Below are 17,761 nucleotides of genomic sequence, written 5' to 3' on the forward strand. Positions count from 1 at the left end.
ACAATATTTTAGTGTTAGTATTTGGTAAAGCTACTAAAATCATCTGCTTCAAGAGAGCAACAGAAACAGTGATATATTATGTTACTGGGAGAGTTTTTAAAACTGTTTTGTTTTGTGTAAAACCAAGCATAAATACAAGCAACTCTACACCCTTGTAATCAAAATTTTCAGTGAAATGGTATGGGAAGTTCAGTCCACTGAGCTTTTTTTTTTTTGTGTGTGTGTTCTGTTTCAAGACACGCAGGTGAAACTCTTTCGCTGAGGCAGGAATTAATTGTACAGAAGCCAAACCTGGGGAATGGCTATCCAACTGCTACTAAAAATCACCTGTTGCAAGCAATTGCACAGCTTCTGTAGTGTGCTCCAGTATCTTGGAGTATATTTCTCTCTGCATCATCTCTTCATTCCCTTCACCATCAATGAAAAGCCCAGAACCTAACCAGATCTAATTTCTTTAGTGTGTCATTTCTCCAGTAGCCAAGAATAAATTCTCTTCAGCCTCTCATGAGAGCGTTTGCTGGTTGGACTGTTGTTTTACTCTTCTTTATCTTCGTGCCTTCCCAGCTTCTCTCCTAGATGAGAACAAACTTTTATGTTTTCTAAACCCACATAATTTTTTTTTTATATATATGCTTTTCTGTGGACTCTGTCCAGTTTGCTGCCACTAAACCAGCTGTTCTTTAAGTTTACATAATTTATTTATAGAAACCCTCCCCAATGTATTTGTGGCTAATGCCATGTCACTTCTTTTAGGTACACTGATGGATGAACAGCCTCCCTTTTACTATAGCCTGATGGCAAATAGATCACTGAGATCCTGGTTGTCTTCTAGTATTCAGAAGTGATACTCAAGGTAATAGCACGTATAAATAAAACCGGCACCAAATGTATTTCATAATATGGGATATTAGCGTGGATTGGATTACCTTCCAGTCGTTTATACTTGGTATGACCATGTAAACAATTTAAAATACAGGCTAGTAAAGAGTAAAATTTACAAAAATTACATGACATCTCCTGCACACAGTGTGGGGGATGTTTTTAGTGGTTTAAAATAACATTCCTGTCTCCCCCTCAGTTTCAGACTTTGATTCTACCTAAAGTCAGGAAAAATGGAAATGCATCTTCCTTATTTGATTACTAGAATGCTTTCTTTTCCTTCACAGCTCACTGACCACACTTGCTCTGTGGTTCACAGAGAGGAAAAGTCTTAGCTGCGTTAGGAATGAAAAGCTGAGCACATTATGGAGCCTTCTGCTGGAAGGCCTGTAAGTGCCTCCTTTAAGCATGAGTAGCCTTTGTGGCAGCCCTCTGAGATAATTAACAGCAACAGAAAGAGTGTATTTGTAGCAGGTGGAATGATTTTTACACATCATTGGGCTGAAGCACCTGCTCAAGTTCACTAATGGGGTATATATAGGAGTGAAACCAAGGAGGCCTGATTTTTTTTTTAGTCTTGTGTTCTGTGAATTGCTACTACCTACTTCTGTGTTGCAGCTAGAATATTCTATAATGTAGTAATTACACTAGGAATTAATCTTATCTATAGTAAGGTTTTTTGAGGATGAAAACAAAAGCCCTCTTTAGAGGACTGTACCTGGCAAGTTTAAACTTAGGTTATGTGCAGTTAGTACAGGAAGACCAACATCTTCAGTAATTTCAGGTTCTCTGCAGCAGCTGCCAGTAAAAAGGACCAGGATTGAAAATATGGAGCTTGAAGTATTTAAGAAAGATAACTTTTTAATCATTATTTTTTCCTGCTAAATATATAACAGTTGTGTTGAAGGAGTAAAATAATGTTATGTGTATCTGTGGGATTTATACATGCCATATTCCCTTCTTGTCAGACTGTTGTTTGTTTTTTTTTTTAAGTTGTGCTTGATTTTAGGTTTGGCTGAACTATTGATTACATTCATTTCTCTTCCAAGTCTGAACCTCTCTCCTTTTTACCTTGTTTCCCGCATCTTTACAGTTCCAGTAGTGTGTGTGTGTCGTGGCATGTGAGCTTCCTGCTGCCACCAACTTCTGTCTCTCTTCACTTGAGCTAGGCTATGAAAAATGGGGATAACACCCAAAAGGGTGGCAGCATGTGGAAAAACTTCCCTAAATGTTTGGAAGGAGCCTTATGTTATACATCAAAGGTCTAAGCCTCCTTCCAAAAGAGTTAGAGCTGGACAAGAGGGATTGCTTTGTGCTGATTAATTTAAGGCTGCTAGGACCCTACCTACATGTTCTTGTTTCTGCATAGCAGCTATTTTTAAGTATCGAAAGTTGATGCATGTTTACTCCATATTCTAAGAGTTTCCATGAGACTGTACGCTCTTGGGTGCAAAAGTTTTGAGATGTTTGTTTTTTACCATCTTGTGTGCCTGTGGCAGGAGTGTATGTGGGGTGTTTTTTTTCCTTGGTAATGAATGTTTTTGTGGTTTGGGACATTGAATGCTGAAAGAATTATATGCTATTCTCTCTGTCCAGCTGTACACATGGCTTAAACCACAGATATCCCCTATGCATTTGTCCTGTTAAGAATTGAAATGATATTTAAAATATAATTTGCTGCACATACTGTGATTTTTGGATGGCAGTTTTAGTTTGTATGCATATTAAAATGAGAACTTTATTTTATATTGTGTACCAGGCTCCCCACATCATTGGTTGCTTTTCTTAGAAGCACAGTTAAACCTTTCCATGACCTTTAGCCTAGTTAACTGTTTTAAGAGTTGTTAATTAAGGCTTTTGTCCTGTGCTGTACATAGGATTTGTATGAGTTCTGCACTTCTGATGCTTTTAACAGTAATAATCATGTACGTTCCCCAGTATTCTCGTGTCTTTCTATTTCTGCTTTAAGGGTAAGGAGACAAAATGTAGGCATGCCAACAAGTATAAAGTAGTAGTATAAATACAACTTTTTAAAACTCTCTTTCTCAGCTTGTCTTAGAACTGTTGCAGCTTTGTGGCTAACCAGCAACTGGTGGCAAATGCTCTGTTGGTTATAATTCATTATCTTGGTCTTAATAGGTAAATGAGTGAAGCCCCATAAAACTGGTTTTCAGAACTATTACTGAAACCAATAGGAAAGATCATATAGTGCAATTTTTTTTTTTTTGTCCTACATCACTTTACTGGGTCTAACAGTTGCCCCTGAAGCACTTAATAAAATTAAATGCTGTAGGTGGCATTGATACAATTAAAACAAAAAATGAAAGTTAATGGCTGAATTCAGAAGCAACACACTGGCCTGTTCCTGGTTATCGAGCGTGGGTTCATTTTCCAGCTTTGCTCTTGATCTACTGAATGGTCTTGGGCAAATCTTCTGCTCCTTGCCTGTGTGTAATTACTGAATTTTACTTGTTTTACCAGCATCAGGAAAGCTGTCTTGTGTAGACATAAGACTGGGGGATTTGTACCCTTTATGTATAATTCATTTGGTTGACTACTATAAGCAGTATCAGTTTTAGCACATCTACCATAGCTCCCTTACCACCATATCTATCGCATTCATAAGTGATTTTTTTTTTTAAATACAGTCTTACAGTTGTCGTCACTTCACCATACATAAAAAGGCAGTAATCAGCTTTATTCTTCTCTGCCTTCCATCCATCTCTGTTAAAAACGTAAGCTCTATGAAATATGGTGAGTCTACCGCCATCTGCCCAGCTGTAACTATAATACCATCCAACAGAACAGGCCAGTGTGTTGCTTCTGAGGGAGCTCCATTCTTTCCAACATTTAGTTGCTTTTTCTGAAAGACTGGCATTCTTACCTGCCAGTGGTATTCACAGCTGTGGCTCATATGGTGGCATCATTGTACTCAGTGGCTGCCTTGCCAGCCACATCTGCAGATAACGATTTTTCTCGCTTACTGCTAGATGAGGCAGAAAACCTGCACTTTTAGGAGAGAAATGAAGTGGTTAACTTGGCCATCAGTCTGGCTGTTATGGTTGGAAAGGAATGTTCTGCAGTATGTCTGCTTAATGTCCTCTTGTGGAAAAAGCAGCTGGGACGAATCATGCCTTTGTCTCTGTTTGAATCATGCTTCCTCCCCCCATGGTGGATCCTACAGAGGATGTTTACAATCTCCCTATGCTAGAGTTTGTAATACTCTATGTGGGAGGTGGAGGGAGGAGTTGTAGGACTGGGACATTCACACCTTTCCCTCTGACAGTGTGGAGGGACAGCCTTTGTTACAAGAACAGACTTATCTCCTTTTTAGGGTATAATATCAGATGAAATCTGCTATGACAGAAAAGTCATCTTGTCTATGCTAAAATCTCTGACAGTGTTACTACTGCTTCTGTATGCCTTACTGTCAGATCCAACTCAATTAGGTTAATTTTCTTGCCTCTCATGAGTCTCTACCTCCTTATTTTCTGTCTGTGAATACCAGCATTATCCTGTGAGGTGATGTCATTGTCCAACTGTACTTTGCATACAGAGATCTAGAACTTGAATAGGTACTGCTGGAATATCTCTATGGCTGTCATTTTTGACATCTTCAAGCTTCCCATACCTTTTGCATCAATTGCAAGTTAGCTCCCCTTTCAAAGTCTGTTCCCTGTCATTCAGTACTAAGATTCCAGCTCCCACCATACACTTAGAACTTCAAACAGTTAGAGCCTTTGTTTGCTCTGGTTGCCTCTTCAAGCTACCAGCAGTCCCCACAAACATCCACAACCCACATAATCTTCCTTAACAACTCTTCCTTGAATTTCTCTTTTGTTGTGCAAGGGAGAAGACAGTAGTTCTGAATCTCTGTCCCAGTCTTTGCCATCTGGGAGGGCACTTGGTAGGAGCATTTCATGGTGTTGTATCTGGTACTGTGTTGCAGTTTAACCTCAGCACCCCCCAGCTGGCAACTAAAACTACTATGCTGCTTGCTCACACCTCCCTCACCCTCAGTGGGATGGGGAGGAGAATCAGAAAACAAAAGGCAAAACTGGTGGGTTGGGATAAGAACAGTTTAATGGAACAGCAAAAAAAAAAAGTAAACAATAACGATAATATTATAATAATGAAAGAATTTACAAAGTGAGGGATACACAGTGCAATCTCTCACTATGTGGTAATTCTGGTGTAGCCCGCCTTTCCAAGCAACCTTTTCCTCTAAACAGTGATTGTCAACTCTGACTGCAACTCATACCAAAACCTCCCCCTCCTGTTCCAGACAGCAGCTCGCACTGGAAACACAAAAGCACTGAACTGTGTGGTCCGGAAAGAACCGAGAGCATCCCAGAATGCCTTGATCCTGGCAAGTCAGAGGGAGAGGCTCCCACCCTAGCCAACCCTCCGTTTATAACTGAACATGACCTTGCATGGTATCGAATACCCCTTTGGCTAGTTTTGGATCAGCTGTCCTGGCTGTCATCCCCCAGCTACCTGTGGACATTAACCCTATCTTAGCTGACCCAGCATGTACTGATAGCTTCCAGCCTGCTACTGCAAGGCGTCAGAACTTGTTTTTTTTGCGTTGTTACTACTTCAACTTGGTGAACCAAGCTTCTAAACCATGAAGACTTAATTTGCTTTAAACCTGGATTTATGGATTGGCAGAAGGCATTGTTGACGGACCTCAATTTGAAATACTAACTATGTTGAAGATGCTATCCATATTCCATAGATACAGAATTGGACCTGTTCTTCCCTCTGTCTTTTACTCCTTTGTCTGACTTGGAAGGAAGAGGTTTTTGGGTAACACGCATTTTAATCTCATGAAACTTCCACGTTACTTCTGCTGTATTGTCAGCCCCTCTGATCTGGGAAAAGAAACCCTCTTCTGCCATATTCATACTCAGTGCTTTAGTATCTGTAGATGCCAGTAATGCTAACAGGTTTTCACTTTTTTCTTCTGTAGCATCTCCATTTCTGCTTTTTGCCAACCGGCGGGATGTTCGACTCGTGGATGCTGGAGGCACAAAGCTGGAGTCTACTGTGGTGGTCAGTGGCTTAGAGGATGCTGCTGCGGTTGACTTCCAGTATTCGCAAGGCATCGTTTTCTGGACAGATGTGAGTGAAGAAGCCATCAAGCAAACTTACATTAACCAAACTGGGAATGTGGTGCAGAATGTCATCATTTCTGGTCTGGTTTCCCCGGATGGCCTGGCGTGTGATTGGATTGGGAAAAAACTTTACTGGACGGATTCAGAAACCAATAGGATAGAAGTAGCTAATCTCAATGGAACATCTAGAAAAGTCCTCTTCTGGCAAGACCTTGATCAGCCCAGGGCAATAGCTTTGGATCCTGCTCATGGGTAAATATTAATTTGAGTTAAATTCTTAAGTTGATACAGTGGTGATTTATTTTGAGGTTTTAGTTCTGAAAAAGAAACATAGCCTTCTGTTTCAGTTTACATGTTCCCAAGTTATTTTTCTCAAGATCTGTATCTAACCATATGTTTGAGCTTAAATATTTTGTGGCAAGAAATGACAGCCCAGATGTAGAGCCAAAAAGAAAAATACAGCTGTTCTTAGGTGCCAAGTCAAATATTCAACCTGTATGATTGCACAACTTATTACATTTCACTTCTGAAAAGTAATGAATTTTCCAAGCTTTTTTTATTGTTATTTTCTCAGTTACCTTCTCTGGTAAGTTCACTTGCATTTGATATGTGATGTCTATTCAATGTATCTAGTCAGCAAGGTGTGTAAATCTGCACAAGTCAAAACAGAAATTTTCACTTGCTGTGCTCTGGTAAACAAGATATTTTTAAGTAGTGATGTTGATTAATCATGTTTGTGCTGGTAAGTAAAGAATCCAGTTGAAAGTGGGGACTCTGAATGCTGGAAGGTGACCAGTTTAGGAAGTAATAAGGGAGCAGGCTGGATGTGTCACTTCTAGTGCTCTCGAAAATACTTGCACTTCTGTATGGTTCCTCTCTCCCTCTTCAGTACTCAATGCCTACCTTTTCAGATGTGCTATTTGCTATCCCTGAGTACAGATGGTACTGATGTTGTGCAACTTGGGCCATGTATTCCTCTCAGTGATGAAGGTCTGCTGTGCTAGATGGACCCACAGGATAAGGGGAAAAGGGGGTGCACTTCTGTTTTGTGCACAAGTCCACACGAGCAAGGTGGTTTGCCACTAATCTGCTGCTGTTTTCACAACTCTTTCTCAGGAATCACTTTATCTTCCTCTTGTGTTTGATATATGTAGATAGGTCAGGGGCCCACTGACATTTTCACTGAGTCTGGGCTCTTTGCAAAGGGATGCTGAGTTAAATCAAGGGCTTAGGATAAACCACAAAATGTAAAGTAGTTTGTAGTTTATTCTACACTGGGAAATGGACAGTCTTTTGAGAAACCGCCTTCTTCAGGTGGGTGAGAAACTAAGCAACAAAAGGCAACTGAAGATTGCCATGTCAGCATCTGCCAAGCTACAGACTGGAACTTTTGTCAGGTTGTTTGTGGCAGTTCGTGCAAGGAGGGCCCCTCTTCAAAAGAGAGGCATTCCACTGACTGAGTGGGAGACTTGAAGTACACATAACCCCACAACTGAGCACTGTTCTGTGACCATCTGCACAGGTCAAGGGCAATCATCCTGCCTAACCCTCAAGGCAGAATGGTGGGCACTTGTCTGAGAGCAAAGGCTGCAGCTCTGGCTTGGGGGTCTGCACCATCTACCCCAGTGGTGGCCGATACCTCCACGCAGACGGAGATGCTGAAGGGAGAGGCTGCAGTGCAGACCTCAGACTGCAGGAAGAGCCTGTACTTCTGTCCTGGGGCAGGGACAGGCACAGACCTGCCTGCAGAAGGTGTGCCCAGGTGGAGGACCTCCTGCAGCAGGTGGCTGAGCTGCAGGAGACAGTGGGAAGGCTGCGTAACATCAGGAAAGGTGAGAAAGATAGCTGGTTCGAAGTGCAGCCTGCAGTGGACCCACAGCCCATGTGCAAAGAGGCAAAAACTCCTCCACTGGCGCACATAGAAGGGAGGGGGGCAATGATGCAGAAGAACAAAAGCTTGCAATGGCAATAGGCTTGCCAAGATGGTGAAGAGGGCTCTAAACCAAAGTTGTCAGAGGAGGAGAACCTCAATCCATCCCACTTCTACCATTTTGATGTCAGTGCCAGCAATAGGTGCCCAAAGCCTGGAGAAAGATCACAGTCAGCAGGAGAGCACCTGAAGAGCAGCATAAAGGCATTTCAGCCACTCCAACCAGCAAGTCGGCTTCATTGGAGGCCCAACTTAAATGGCTCTATACCAATGCATGTAGGATGGGGAATAAATAAGAGGAGTTAGAGATGTGCACACACTTGCATGGCTATGATCTTATTGGCATCACAGAGACATGGTGGGATGGCTATGAATGGAGTGTTGGAATGGAAGGACACAGGCTCTTTAGGAAAGACAGGCAGGGGAGACAAGGAGGGGGTGTTAGCCTCTATGTCAGTGACCAGCTGGAGTGCGTAGAGCTCTGTCTGGGGATGGATGAGGAGCTGGCCAAGAGCCTATAGGTCAAGGTTAAGGGGAGGACAGGGACAGGTGACATTATAGTGGGAGTCTGCTACGGACTGCCCAACTGGGAAGACGTATCTGATGAGGCCCTCTGTACACAGATAATAGCAGCGTCACATTCACAAGCCCTAGGGATTTCAACCACCTCTATACCTGTTGAAGGGACAACACGGCAGGGCATAAGCAATCCAGGAGGTTCCTGGAATGTGTTGATGATAACTTACTTCTTCAAGTGGTAGAGGAGCCAATGAGGAGAGCTATTCTCACCAACAAGGAGGGGCTGGTGGGGAATGTGAAGCTCAAGGGCAGCTTTGACTGCAGTGATCATCAAATCATGGAGTTCAAGATCCTTTAGGCAGTGAGGAGGGTTCACAGCAAGGTCTTGAGGAGAACAGGCTTTGGCCTCTTCAGGAATCTGCTTGGTAGAGTACCTAGGATAAAGCCCTGGAGGGAGGAGGGACACAAGAGATGTGGTCAGTATTCAAGGATCACCTTCTCCAAGCTCAGGAGCAATGCATTCCAACAAAGGAAGTCAGACAAAAACACCAGGTGGCATGCATGAATGAACAAAGTGCTCCTGGACAAACTCAAACACAAAAAGGAGTCCTACAGAGGGTGTAAGTAAGGACAGGTAGCCTGAGAGGAATACAGAGAAATTGTCTGAGCAGCCAGGGATCAGGTTAGGAAAGCTAAAGCCCTGATAGAATAAAATCTAGCCAGGGTCGTCTAGGCCAACAAGAAAAGCTTCCATCAGTATGTCAGTGTTAAAAGGAAGACAAGGAAAAATGCAGACCCTCTCTGGAAGGAAATGGGAGACCTGGTTAGCCAGGACATGGAGAAGGCTGAGGTAGTCAATGACTTTTTTGACTCAGTCTTCACTGGCAAGTGCTCTAGCCACACCACACAAGTCACAGAAGGCAAAGGCAGGAACTGGGACAATGAAGAACCACCCACTGTAGGTTTGAGACCATCCGAGGAACCTGAAGGTGCCCAAGTCCATGGGACCTGATGAGATGCATCTGCAGGTCCTGAGGGAACCGGTGGATGAAGATGCTAAGCCACTATCCATCATATTTGAGAAGCTGTGGCAATCCAGTGAAGTTCCCCCGACTGAAAAAGGGGAAACATAACCCACATTTTAAAAAAAGGAAGAAAAAAAAAAAAAAAGACCTGGTGAGGTACAGGCCAGTCAGTCTCACCTCTTGTGCACAGCAAGACCATGGAGCAGATCCTCTTGGAAACTACACTAAGGCACATGGAAAATAAGGAGATGATTGATGTCAGCCAACATAGCTTTACTAAGGGCCGATCATCCCTGACAAATCTGATGGCCTTCTGCGATGGGGTTACAGCACTGGTAGGTGAGGGAAGAGCAAGATATGTCATGTACTTGGACTTGTACAAAGCATTTGACACTGTCCCACATGACATCCTTGTCTCTAAATTGAAGATACATGGATTTGACAGATGGACCACTTGGTGGATAAGGAATTGGCTGGATGGTCACACTCAAAGTGTTGTGGTCAATGGCTCATTGTTCAAGTGGAGACCAGTGATGACTGGTGTTCCTCAGGAATAGGTACCAGGACCAGGGCTGTTTAAAAGTCTGTGTCAGCAACATGGGCTGTGGGATCGAGTGCACCCTCAACAAGTTTGCTGACGACACCAAGCTGTGTGGTGCAATTGACATGATGGAGGGAAGGGGTGCCATCCGCACCCACCTTGACTGGCTTGAAAGGTGGGTCCATGTGAAGCTCATGAAGTTCAAGAAGGCCAAGTGCAAGGTCCTTCACCTGAGTTGGGGTGATATCAAAGACAAGCTGGGTGGAGAATGGATTGAGAGCAGCTCTGAGGAGAACTTGGGGGTGTTGGTTGATGAGAAGCTCAATGTGAGCCTACAATGTGCATTCTTGTTTTGGGCCCCCAACATAAGAAGGACATGCACCTGTTCGGACAAGTCTAGAGGAGAGCCTTGAAGATGATCAGAGGGCTGGAACGTCTCTCCTATGAGGACAGGCTAAGTAAGTTGGGGTCATTCAGCATGGAGGAGTCTCTGAGGGGACCTTATAGTAGCCTTCCTGTACCTAAAGGAAGCCTAGAAGAAAGTTGGAAAGGGACTTTTTACAAAGACCTGTAGTGATAGGTAATGGCTTTAAACTGAAAAAGGGTAGATTTAGATTAGATATAAGAAAGAATTTTTTACTATGAGGTTGGTGAGGCACTTGAACAGGTTGCCCATAGAAGTTGTGAATGTCCCATCCCTGAAAGTGTTCAAGTACAAATTGGACAGGGCTAGTGGAAGATGTCCCTGCCCATTGCAGAGGGAGTTTGAATTAGATGATATTTAAAGTCCCTTCCAACCCAAATAATTCTATGATTAACTGGGGATTTCTGGTAGTATATTGCTCCTATATTAGAGGAAATACCAAATTATTATTTTTAATGAAAACTGGATTAGAACAACTAGGAGAGAAAGTATTGTTGGTGCAGGTCAAAAGGAGAGCTTTTTTAAAATCTTAAGCAGTGATGGTGAAGTTGCAGTGCTTCTGCAAATCTAATTCTTGCTCGTGTTGGGAGAAAGGATGCAGGCATGGTTTATTTTTTGTGACTTTGAAAGGCAGTTCTTTGCAGCACAGGTGTGCAGCATTTCTTAAACATAAACAAAATCCAGTAAGTGTAAGAAGAAAAGACATTCTTTTAGTGTATGTTAGGTATTTTACATTGGTTTTACCTTTCTGTAGGTTTGTGGTAGCCTATTCTTTCCTTCCTGGAGGACTTTTCTTCTAAGTATCTTGCATTTCCTCCTTCAGGAAAGGTGTGCAAGTATCAACAGTTACTGTGGAATGGGCTAATATAAAGAACAAGATTCATTTGCCCATCTGCATGTAAGCTGGTCAGTTTGAGACTGTCTGGTATTGATCAACAAAATTCTTCTGACTTTTGCTCACATCAATTCCTTGGATTGCCAGTGCTGCTATCCTGAACATTAGTTCAGTCTACAGGTTGTCCCCTCCCCCCTCCCCCCTCTCCTCTCTCATTTGGAACAGTAGTTTTATATGAAACACCTCTGTTGATTGTAACTTATGTCAGACTTTTCTAATTGTTAGTCTGTTTGATTTGTGTATTAATGCCATGTAGCAAAGCAACATAAATGAATGGTCCATGCAAATGCATTATGAAGATATGTGTATCCTTTATAATTAATTGATTCGTCTGTGCTATGGTCTGCTCTGTAGAGCAACTCTTCTGGGTAAAAGTGACAAAATCCAGTATTGCACAAGGGTCCTGTCGAATTAAAGGCACATTTGCCCAAGTAACTATCTAATATAGTAAACTTAATAAACAATAAAATCACTCATTGTGTGTATTAGTGACATAAAACATTAGAATTGATTTGCCTTTACAACCACTTCATTTCACATAGTAGTTATGAAATATTTTATAGGAGCATCTGTGAAGTAGTGATCATTATATTTGATTTTTGCGCAGCAGTCTCTGGGTTTGAACTACCCTAGAATCAATTGTTCCTTTTTTACTGGTATTTTCTGGGAAAAGAATATGGATGACAGTAGGAAAAAAGAAACATTTAATACCTTTTCATTTGTCTTTTTGTTAATAAGTTATTGTGATCAGGTGGCTAATGTAGTTATTACAACTGACAGAAGAGTAAGAATTTGTACTAAAATAGAAGAGAACAATTAGAGCACTTGAGTAAGTTTGTAGCTTTTATTCCGGATCATGAAATCTGATGACATTTAGGCTAGGATTCTTAAAACTAGTTGATGCAGACCTGAAGTTGTTAGATGTTTGCTTTCAGTCTGGAAGAATTTCAATAGATAAGATTTTGGCCTTTTAGCAATTTCTTCTACAGAAGTGGGGGGTAGCTTAAAAAATGAGGAAGAAAACTTCATTAGCGATAGGCCAGTTAACTTTAGTTTCCAGAAGAAAAATGAGACAAATAAGCAATTTGTAAATGCTTAGCTGATACACAGGCTAAACACAGGCTTGTCAAGAATGCTGTGTGTCAAACCAATCTAATTTCCTTCTGTTGACAAAATAACGTGTCCTTGTGCAGTTAGCTTTAGTAAGGCTGTTCTGCAGAGGGAGATGATTCCATTTCATGTTGTGGTGTTTGCACTGGGATGTTATACCCAGCATGTCGTTTGCCTAATGAATAAGTTTTATTACATTTTGAGTGTGATTCTTTAAGACATAGATTAGTTTGAGAGAATAGGGGAGAACGTATTGAATATACAGTCGAGAATGTTATAGGTGTAATGACCAAGCCTTAGGCACGGGAGATGGTCTGTTTGACTTCTGGAGATACCATTCAAAGCCTGTTTTTCTGTGGTTTCTGGCTTTAATTGAAGTGCATGATTTTTTTGATGTTGTGGCAGGCTTGCTAAATAGTTGGATGTTTTTGGTGTAATGACATTTTTAAAGAGACCTTCATTGTTTCCACACTTCCTACCTTCCTTTTTTAAAGACAATGCTTATATGAAAGTTATAACTTGAAAGAGAGATGATCTTGTCATCTCCAACAACAATCAGAGCACGTCTAAAATTTATTGTAATGCAAACTGTGAGAGACTCTTGCAGATCATCTGTGGGTCTCCACTCTTCCCAGAACTACTGAAAATCATTAATTGAACAGGATTTTCTGATACTCTGAGACAGTATCATAACAGGCAGCTGCTTTATATGTAACATGGCATTCTTTCTCATACACCTTAAAGCTTTCTTGCTGGATCCACTGTATATTATAGGAGACAAAGGAGGCAGAATATGTGATAAACCAATTATTCTACTTCCCTGAAATTAAAGATAAATGAAGCAGACAGAGTACAAACCATTTTTTCTGTGAATTCACTGACATTTTGTTCTGAACATCCAGATTCCAGACCTGGTGTAGGTTATGTGAAGCTGAGTTTATTTAATGGAAGACATTAAGCTAAAATTCTTGGCACTGTTTTGGAAAACATCAGGATTTATATACATTCATGCTAGGTGGACTGCTGATAGGGGATTCAGTCGGATTCAAGTTTTATTAAGTTTGAGTTTGGAGCTTTTACTGTGAATCTTCTGGAGCAAGCTTACTCTTCAAGTTTAGGCTATATATTTTATCGTTTGGTGTATTCAGCAAACAGTACTGCTTGAGAAGTTTCTGCTTCTGTTTGCTAAAGCACGAAGAGCTGAATGAGACATCCATGAAGCAGTTATTTTAAAGAAAAATAAAAGCTGATTGTCTACAAAAAACCCATGTGTGCATGTAACAGCAATCTTCACTTGGTATAGTCATAGGGGTTTTTTAATTTGCCGTACCTTGGCATGTTAACGTTGGTGGGGTTTGTAGAAATTATGTTTGTGGAGACAGAGAGCAGGGACCTTTGAATTGGTTTGTCTGGCTGAAGGAAAACTGCAAACCTCTTTCTACATTTCTGCCCCTCTTTCATGACGTGGTGTGGGTCTGTTGGGCAGTGGCAGCAGACTAATGCAGAGGCTGCCTTCATTTATGGAGCGGGCTTCCCCTTTTGGAATAGCAGAGGCTTTGGGAGAAGGAAATAAGATGCAAATTAGGAAACAGCAGTAAAAACATTAGTGAATACAAAGGATAAAGCCATTGATCATCAGTTTGGGCATTCCGCAGAATGGCCATTAGTTTAGAGGTTAAAACAAGTCTAACCAGGTTTTGAATGGTGTTAGAGAAGTGTGGGGTATAGCCCAGCCTAACCATTGCTTCAGGTTGCTTATGGCAAATTAGCTGACATCTGCAAGTAATGACCGTCATTGACTGAAGTTTGACACTGAAGGAAGGAAAGGATTGGATGACTAAATATGACAAGTGGGGTGTTAAAAAATTGATTTAGAAGAGACAGATATCAAGATTACAGTGCTCTCAGTTCAGAGTCTAAAAAGCCTCAATCATGTCTAGTTGTTAATCCAGCATTTCCTTAGCGTCACGGCAAAATCATGAACCAGACCTGTAGCTGCTCTTACATAACTCACAACTGTGTTCGTAGTAGCACTTAACTAAAACTGCAGTGGTATTTATTTACTGCTGATTCACCAGGACCTTGGTCCTACAGAGCAGTATGTTGTATAGTTAAGGTTAAGCTTGTTGGCTTTCTGTTCTGAAATCACTGGGATCTGTATGCTGAAGCCTGATCTGTATGAGCTGCAGTAGGCTGAGGCTTTGAATATTTCGATTTACATGGCTGTGAATAGTTGAGAGGAGGGGAATACTGAATAAAAACTTGTAACTGTTGCAAATACTGCAGAAGAAAAACATCAGACATGGCATGGGTAAAGTTTATGCCTTTTAGCAATTCTTACTTTCATTCATGGCTACTCAGTTAAAAGCAGAAGATGCCCTGGTTTTGAGTGAAACATGATTATTGCTGCCTTGAAAGCTAAAGATTAGTTTATATCCTGTGTGTCTCTATTTAGTAATTAATTACAAGTCTAAAATTATTTTGAAGCTTTTGGTTAGTCATTTGAAACACTGTAATGAGCATGAATATATAAGTAGCATAGTTGTTTTCTTAGAATGTAAGAAAAGCACTAAACCATAAAATTGGTTATGAGTCATATCCAGTATCTTGTTATGACTGTGATTTCTGGGACTTGAAAAGCTTTTATATATTCTGTGGCCAAATAACTGCAAACAGTCTCATTTGTGAGAAACTTGAAGTTCTTATGTGAAGTGTTATTTACTCTAATTTTCAGATGGATCCTTTTGGTGATGGCAGCCTTTCTACAAATGTTTTATCAATCTCTTTTGCTTATTTCTGTCTTTTCCTGCTCATAGATAGGACTAAAGGGCATAAATTGTTCAGTGACCATTTGCTTCATTTGAGAGCAGAGCTGTGTGTTCAGAGATGGCAGAAAAAAAGTTATTTACTTCCTGCCCTTCCCTGCCCTGCCTCCCCCAAGCTGGAATCGCATGGGAAAAAGGTGGAAATGTGTAGCGCTCTTTTTTTGCTACAGGTTCTGTGACTTGTCATATCTTGAATCCTGTAGACTGAGGCTTTCTTACCTTTCACACAGTTTTCTTAAGTATTTTAGGAATCACAGTGTGCTTATATTTGTAATTTCTACACCACTTCTTAAGGGAACAGAAGGAACAACAGCATGGCTTTGGTTTTCTCAGTGTCAGTGTGTGTTGCATTACTTTCTCAGGTGAAGTAAGGAATGTAGCTTTGGTCTTGTAGCTTTGGCTCTGGGACCAAAGAGATGGTTGAAGCTGGGATTCTCGGATTAGAGGACTTGATGGGTGAAGTTTATAGCTCCACAGAGGCAGTCTGTAAATCATGGCATATACAATGCATTGATCTGGTTGGACTGGCACATGTAAAATTAAGCAATTGTATAAGCTGAAGTAAGAATTTTTCCACATAACCTGTTGAATGTGTACTTAAACAGGGTTTTATTTGTTAAATTTTGTTTAAAATTAAAAGTGTGCAAGTGAACACACTTAGATTGCATACCTTGACTAATTATTGGCTATCATTTGAGTGTACTGTTTTCCCAAACATTGAGTTAAACTAAATCAGCATACTGAAATAGATAAAATATATTGGTGTGAGGAAAATGTTTAAGGGTGGTTGTGAGATCCATGGGTAAGAGAGCAACCAACACCTTACTTGCACAATTTAATTACCATTGTTCAATATGTTTTCTGGACTCCTGTCCTCCATTAAGTCAGCAAAATGTGTAGATGTAATTTCTTGGACTGTCCTGACTGACACTCTTTAATCCAATGTTCCTTATGGAGAGAGGGAGAAATTCTAGGCTTAACTTGAGGTAGAGGTAGTTAAGTCAAAGTTTTAAGTCATGACTGGGTCTGCTTGTAAACAGCAAAGAGTGGGAAGTATGTCACAAGATGATGGAGTTCAACAGTTAATTCTGTGCCTTTTGATAGTGGTGTCCCCTGACTTTTGAGTTGCTGCAGTGTGTCTCAAAGTGGGTTGAATGTAGTGAGTTTTGCACAATTTTTCCGTTTCCTAAAATTAACCATATTTTTTAAAGAAGAAGAGGACCTGAGGTAAATTAACTGAATACGACCAGCAATGTGCCCTTGCTGCAAATAAAGCCAACATCATCCTGGGCTTCATTAGGAGTGGTGCCAACTGATTGAGTGAGGTGAACCTTCCCCTCTACTCAGGCAGGTGAGCCCACCCCTTGAGTACTGTGCCCAGTTCAGGGTTCCTCAGCACAAGAGAGATGTGGGTATGCTGGCGTGAACCTAACAAACAGCAACAAAGATGACTAAGGCATTGTCAAGGTTTAAAGCAAGGTGACAATAAACCATGGCAGATGCTCTCTGTTAATCCCTCCCACCATAAAAGGTGATAGAAAGACAAGGAAGAGGGACTTCAAGTTAGAAAGAGTCTTGCAAATTGGGAAAGTTCTAAAGGCTTTACTAATGGTACTAAAAAATAGAGAAAATATACAAAATATACAAAACCAATCTTGAATGCCCGATATGGAGTTGGCATCACTCCAGCAGCAGTGGAGCTGGGTGTGCGGAGCTGGCGTGGCTCCAACAGGTGCAGGCCAGGCCCCTGGAAGTCATGGGCAGGACTTCACAGCAAACCAGAAACTGGATTTCAGGGATGCAGGGCCTGAGACCTATAGGTCACAGGTAGACAGACAGGGTCCTCTCTAAATGCTGGCCATGGTCGAAGAGAGAGAAGACCCTCGTGATCTCTATCGTATGTAGCATGTATGATGATTATGAGTGGAATACTCGGTCAGTTTTAGTCACCTGTTCTGTCTTCCCCTCATGGAAAACATGCCCCTCTCAATTATGGGATGTTATCAGAATTCCTAGCTGTCATATGAATAAATTTAAACATGAGCTTCTTCAGCATTCCATTGGTTGCTCTTAGCAGTTTCGAGCACAGTGTCTGAAAAACATGCGGGCAAAAATTCAGAGAAGTACAGTTAATTAGAAGAACTTAGCTGACAGGAAAATTCACTAAAAGAGAACTGGTCTTTTTTTTAACAAAGCCAAGACAGGCATTCACTGTGGCAGGTAGGGCTGGTTAAGATTGTTTACCCTGAAAAGAGACATCTCAGGGGATCTTATCAATGTGTATTAATATGTGATGTGAAGGAATAAATATGATGGAGCCAGACTCTTCTCAGTGATATCTAGTGAAAGGACTAGAGGCAATAGGCAGAAACTGAAACAGGGAAGGTTATGCTTAAATGGAAGAAAATGTCTCTACTGAGAGGGCAATGAATCACTGGAACAAGTTGCCTGGAGAGGTTGTGGAGTCTTCAACTTTATAGATACCCAGAACCTGAA

The 17,761-nt window shown here is 41.2% G+C and overlaps 1 protein-coding gene across 7 annotated transcripts in view; it reads left to right on the forward strand.

Annotated features, from left to right (window-relative positions):
• The window catches only part of LRP5 (LDL receptor related protein 5), a 178,768-nt gene that overhangs the window by 25,563 nt on the left and 135,444 nt on the right, over nucleotides 1–17,761 (forward strand). For 3 of the 7 annotated variants that reach the window (XM_065838054.2, XM_065838052.2, XM_065838053.2), the window contains exon 2: nucleotides 5,852–6,248. In XM_065838054.2, the coding sequence (XP_065694126.1) occupies nucleotides 5,852–6,248 (397 nt within the window). Of the gene's footprint in view, nucleotides 1–753; nucleotides 854–5,851; nucleotides 6,249–17,761 lie in introns of all 7 variants that reach the window. The other 4 variants (XM_071809073.1, XM_071809071.1, XM_071809070.1 and 1 more) reach the window with 2 other exon arrangements.

Source organism: Patagioenas fasciata, chromosome 5 (assembly GCF_037038585.1).
Source record: "Patagioenas fasciata isolate bPatFas1 chromosome 5, bPatFas1.hap1, whole genome shotgun sequence".
NCBI lineage: Eukaryota > Metazoa > Chordata > Aves > Columbiformes > Columbidae > Patagioenas > Patagioenas fasciata.